General features: G+C 53.7%; 1 protein-coding gene across 1 annotated transcript; it reads right to left on the reverse strand.

The window, feature by feature from the left end:
- Window positions 1–785: 785 nt before the first annotated feature.
- On the reverse strand, window positions 786–5829 carry LOC132004774 (ribonuclease P protein subunit p29-like). The gene is given in 7 exon segments (XM_059381270.1): window positions 786–1139; window positions 2105–2206; window positions 3843–3904; window positions 4068–4145; window positions 5500–5514; window positions 5516–5636; window positions 5639–5829. Coding segments are annotated over 7 exon segments (690 nt in total). The 5' UTR covers window positions 5721–5829; the 3' UTR covers window positions 786–909.
- Window positions 5830–6153: the final 324 nt, after the last annotated feature.

Here is a 6153-nt window from a genome sequence, read left to right on the forward strand (position 1 = left end):
AAAGGAATGGCCTGTCTGTCCTTCTGAGCCACGTGGCTTCCTGACAGCCACACAGTGGAAGCCGGCCGATGCCCTGTCCCCACTCAAGCCTGCCTACGAGCGCCTCACCTAGTGACTGGTAGGCACACGGCACACAGGCTGAGTCAGACTGAAAAGCCAAGGCTTCCGGCGGCAGCGCACAGCGAAGACCCTGTTGTGGACTCTCCCAGGACATGAGAGCTTGGGAAGAACTGCGGTCTTGATCCCCTTCGGTGGACTCTGGAGCCTAAGAGCCACGGCGATGAGAAGGCACTGCAGGTCGGAGCTCCCTGTACTGAACGACCACTGCAAGCACTGGCTTACCTGGCATCCTGCAACCTGGCCCCGGTCCTGTACTGCTTCCCAGAGCCAGTGAGCCCAAAAGCCCTCTGCGACTTTACCGCTCACTCTCCAGCTTTCCAGAAACAGCAGTTAGGTTCAAGAGTGCCACAGGGGACGTGACTTAAGCTAACATGTCAGATGCTCCAAGCCCCTGGCCTCAGGAAGCAGGCACCTGAGGGAAGAACTGGAGCTGCCTACCAGGGACAGCCTCCAGCCCACCTCCCTTCCAGCCAGGCTGGGCCACAGGGCTCGGTCTTTCACAGGATCCTCTTACTGTCGACACGTGTATTTTATTATTACACAAACAATGGATTCATCACAGAACACTCAGGAACAAAGAAAAGGATAAAAGAGAAATAAAAACCTAATAATGCCACCAGTCAGGTCAACCTGTGCCGATCCTGCCAGGATTTTCTCTCACGGGAGCAATGCACACCCGTCATCATCTAGAAACAGACACCCCTCCATTCCCTGACTTTGTTCAGTAAGGCACATTTCTTCCCGGATGATGAACTGTTCTTAACTCCAGTGTTAACGGGCTGGGGTGATCTAGAAGCAGAACCAGCCCAGCCATGTCTCTGCTGAAAGGTGGGCATGCAGGTGTCCCCGGTCCTTGGGGTCCCAAACAGCCGTCTCTGCAGCAGAGAGATCACAGGTCAGCTTCGCTTTGAATTTCTTGGCAGATCGTTCACTTGACCGAAGCTGGAATTTGCTTCCATAAATGTAGAAAATGAAGCCATCGATTTGCACTGCAAACACACAGTTTAGCTTGGGGATAACTGGGGGAAAAAAAAAAAAAGAAGAAGAAGAAGAAGAAAAAGGACAAGGCAAAAAAAAATTCTGACAGTTAAACTCACGCGGAAGCACAAGACCTTCCTTAAATGTCTGTATTAGAACATAAGCCAGTACGAAATGCAGAGTCCACAAAGCTCAGAAGCATCAGGATGACAGGGTGTTTTTCTGCCCTAAGACCGATGTATTCAGATTTTAAATATAACTCAACACTAACTTTTACTGTCAAAGGCTCTAAGCCAAACTCCCAGAAAAAGTGTGAGAAACGAGTCTCCCCGCATAGTTTTCAGACTGACTCACGGCTTTATGCTGTGAAGGCACCCAGACACCACTTTCTGAGGTCTAAAATGAGACAAGAACATACAAGAAAACAGAAGGAAGCAGCAAGAAAAAACAAACTCCAAAATGAAGGAACAAAAACCTCCCGCTGTGGTTTTGCAATCTCAGATCTGCTTGTAAGGGCTGTGGAAATGTCGACAGTCCAGATGCTTAGGCTCATCTGCCAGAACAAGGAGCTCTGGCACACCCAGCAGGGGAGGCTGCACCTGCTTTCCTGGAACCCAAAGGGTTACCGGAAAGGGCCAGATCCTGAAACCCCAGCGACAAGCACTAACCTAGCTCCCCTCAGGGTCTGCTTAGCTCCATTCTTTGGAGGATGGGGCAGAGGAGGGTCTCAGTCATGGAAACGGATGCCTGTATCTGGAAGCACAGCCCAGCAGCCCTCTCTCCAGTCCCATCTGGCTGCAGCTGCTGGCTGGGCTCCAGATGCCCTGGGGAGAGCCATGAGGGCAGGCAGGGGTGCTCTCGGCAGGTGGCAGGTGGAGGTGCACTGTCAGCAGAGATCTGCAATCTTTGCTGACCTGAGAGGGCAAATGGACCCACTGAAGCCACGAGGAAAGGGCTGATGAAGCCAGGGAGGCAACAGGACACAGACCCTGAGACAGTTCCGTACCTTTCAGGCGGTCTTCTTTGGGGAGGATTTTGAAAACGTGCTTTGTTTCCTGTAGGAGGATTCCTGTAACACCCACATAGGACGGGCATTTGGACTTTGTGACTGCAAAGGAAAAGCGCATTCAAGGCCTCAGCCTCGGGGGTGCTGGGCAGCCACAACCAGCTAGGTGGGGGCGGTGGGGAGTGGGGGGCTCCTCTGCTGGACAGAGACCAAGCTGGATGAGAGTCCAGGGTCCCTGTCCCTTGACTATGGCTCTGTAGACTCTCAGCTGTTCTGACAAGATGTCCTTTGGAGGGTCTGCAACCACATGGGTCTTGGGAAGGACTCTGGAGCCAACAGGTCACATGTGTGTCCAGCACCACCAAGATCCACAGGTCGCTGGGATGGGCCCAAGTCTCAGCGATGGGATCTGAAGGAACAGCAGTGCATCACATCCTTCCCACGACCCACCAAACTCTGGCCAGAATGGGATCTTGCTACAGGCGGTGAAGCAGTGACTGAGGCAAACTGCCACCACAGGCAGCTGGCCCCTTGGCTCTCCTGACCCATGTCCCATGAAGCCTGCAGACAAGTCACCAAGCATCTGCCACGTACCTGGCACCGTCTGAGGTCAGTGCGGGGCATGACAGTGAACAAGACTGTTCTCGGTTCTGCTCTCAAGGAGCTGATGTTCTAATGGTAGGAGGGAATGTGTGCCACATCAGAAGACTGCATTTTCTGATTGTGGTAACTGTTACGAAGAAATACATAAGGTCACAGGGAGAAGGTTCACTGTTAGTGATGGCAGGCCCTTGGGGGAAGTGACATATGAGTAGGGACCTGAATACTGAGAAGCAGTCAGTCTGTGACACACAGAACTCTGGGCAGAGGGAAGGAACAACAGCAAAGGCTCAAGGTGGGGCCAAGCCTAGTGTGTGAGAAGAAGAAAGCAGGCCGATATGGTTAGACCTGGTGCTCGAAAGAACCAGAGGGAGCCAGAGGGGCCTTTTAAACCTCAGTAAGGAAGCAGAAGACAAACATGGCCTGAGTTTTGGCCTTAAACCTACCCTCGGGCTGCCTGATTGGGGAGAAGCAGTGTGCCAGCAGGGGGAGGGCTAGGCAGCTTCTACCAGAATCCAGGGGCGATGGCAGTGGCTTGGATTTGGGAGTTAGGACGTGCGGATGGAATGTGCTAATGGATCGGGGAAGAAGAAAGGTGTTACCGCCCAGGTTTTGGCTGGACAACCAGGGTAAACACTGGTACCATGACCGGAGCTGGGAACACCAGGGCAGGGGCTGATGTGAGCAGGCTGGAGTAGTTCTGGGTATGGACAGGTCGTGATGCCTGCTGGACAGGGGCCAGCTGTGTGCAGGGCGGTTGGATGAATGACGATGCGCAGGAGAAGGTCTGCCCTGGACATGACACTGGGAGCTGGGAGTCCATAGCTGAGACTGAAAACTGTGGGGAAATGGATGAAAGAGATTCTCCACTCAGGGCTGGGGACATGTGCAGCAGCTGCTGTGCCTCCTGGGAGGGTAGCAGAGGTCCCTGTGTGGAAAGGCACACATAAAGATCATTTAGAATGTATCCAAAAAGTGGCCAGAACTGGCTCAGGTAGCTAGTCTCTCCCACCCTCAACGCTGGTGATCTGGAAACGTCCACATGACAAGAGTGTGTCTAGCCCTGTGGCACAGAGCCACGCTACCACTGAGTGATGCTGTGGGTGTTTGAGGGACCGTGGGCTCATAGGCGAGGTACCTGAAACAAGAGCCCCGTGAAGATCTGCCTTCAACAGCGTGGCCTGAATCATGTGCAGCTGCCTAGAAGGTAAGCAGAAGGCCTGTGTTCACCATGAGCGAGAGTTCTGAAGGGGCACACAGGTCTATGAACTTCTGCAGCCAGGTGGCTCCGAAGGCTGCATTCACAGTCATCGTAAGCCTTGGGTTCTGCCCCAAAGGGCAGGTCTGCAGGCATGCAACTCACGTGTCTGGCTTGAGACCACCACACAGGTCCCGGATATACTGCTTCCAGAGTTCATGCAGAGGGAGAAAAAGACTGTATCTATGGCAAAGGTAGAAAGAAGTAAAGAATTAGGTAACCTGAGCTTGGGATTGTGACATCAACAGGGCATATAAAACAGCCTAAGGCCAAGGACCCCAAGCTCGGTCATGGGAAACTGGGTACAGATCCTACCTCCATAGCAGATAATCTGACTGACTGACATCTGCGTCCCCCTCCTGAACCTGTTTCCGCTGCTAGAACCCTCCTGGTTCTCCGCCATCCTTCCTGCTGGCTACATGTAGCCTAGATGGCCAGCACTCCAGCAGACCCCTCACACCACAAGGCACCCTGCACAGATGGGAGCAGCCGGGTGCTCCCAGGGCAGCACTGCCCCAGTCTCTCCCACACCAGCCCGGGGAGCAGGATGTGCTCATCTGGACGGCTTTTCATGAACTAAACTTAAGTCTTGATTCACCATTGTTCCCTGAGATCTTCTGCTACAGGAGCCAACCCTGAGGGGAACAGACAGGAGCTGCAGGCTGCCATACACGTCCCCACATAAGGGACCAGGTGTGTCTGGAAGGTGAGTGAGCAAGTGGTGGGACGCAGGGGATGGACTAGGTGAGAGGATCTCAGAGGCTTTCCTCTGGGGTCATTATTACGGGTCCTGGTGCCTCATGGGGAACCTATGACAGCAAACTGTTGGTCAGGCAAGGAGAACCTCAGGCTCAAACTCGAAGTGGGTTCTACCTGTGTAGATACCAGCGAGGGAAACCTGGGCAGGCAGTGGCCCCTTCCTCCACCTGCAGCGCAGCTCTCTTTGCAAACGGGGTCCCAGACACAGTGACTGACCGTGCCTGTGGGAGGCTATTTGGCTGCAGCTCTTGGAGCGAGATCTACAAACCGGCCGATGACGAGCATGTGCAGAAGCGTGACCAAGGAGGGATGCAGTGTCAGCTGGAGGGAAGAGCACGTCCTCCCAGAGTGATGCGTCCTTTTCAGAAACTCTGAAACATGCAGGCAGCATGTTCTTTGGCAATAAACCCAGGGGATGATTCTGTCTAGTGCTAGTAAAAGCAGTAAAGAGTATATACTAAGATCCATCAGTTCCCCTCTCTCTGGGAAAGCCGAAAGACAAACAGCCTGTTGCCATGGGTAACAGACTCACTTCCGGTGGGGGCTCATTAGTTAAGGCTAGGACAGGAGCCAGACAGTCAAAGAGCAAGAGCCTGGCTGTGCCTTGCTGTGAAAGCCAAGTGCAAATCCAGCCTGAGTTGGTAAAGGGAGGCTGCCCCCTTGTGGCGGCAGTGGGAGAAGCGCCCTTAGCTTCAGGGGAACTGGGTCTCCCAAAACCACACCCACTCCAGGAGGAGGAAGCTGCCTTTGGGAGAAGGGCAGGAAATCCCTGGCATACCTCTGCTGCATTGGCAAAGAGGTGCAGCTCCCTCCTCTGCCTGGCAGAGAGGCCCTTGGATTTCTTTCTCTTCTCCTTGCGCTTCCGGCGAGTGGCGTACTCCAGGACCACAGCCTTGCGTTGCAGCTGGTCCTCCGGGCTTGCTGGCTCATGTGTGGCGTGTTGTGCTTCAGGAAGGCCCTCACGAAGGTCTCGGCCTGCTGGGCTCCCGGAAGCCGCATGGGGACAGGGCAGCAGAGCGCCCACTGTTCTGGTGGGGGCAGCCGCAGACCCCAGGCCCTCCTAGACACTGCAGGTGAGGTGCCTTCCCTGACCCACCTGCCTCCCGACTGAGCCCCACACAGCCTCTCATCTGCTGAAGGTGAGCTCCCCGCAGCTGTCCAGATGTGAAAGTCACCCTCAAATACGAATTCAGACGCTGCACAAAACAGCCACGTCAAAATTCAACTTCCTACTATACATCTCTGAGATTATTCTGAACGGATTAAAAAAAAAATCCCCAAGACTCTTTATATTAGGAAGAAAAGACTTCTCTGATCCTTGGCAGGGCGGAAAGCTCGAGAAATGTATGCCAATGATATTTATTCAGTCATGACCAGAAGGCAAGCTATGGCGTTGAAGTAATTATCCTAACACTTGGGAAAACAGTACCAC

The sequence above is a fragment of the Mustela nigripes genome, chromosome 17 (genome assembly GCF_022355385.1).
Source record: "Mustela nigripes isolate SB6536 chromosome 17, MUSNIG.SB6536, whole genome shotgun sequence".
NCBI classification, from domain to species: domain Eukaryota; kingdom Metazoa; phylum Chordata; class Mammalia; order Carnivora; family Mustelidae; genus Mustela; species Mustela nigripes.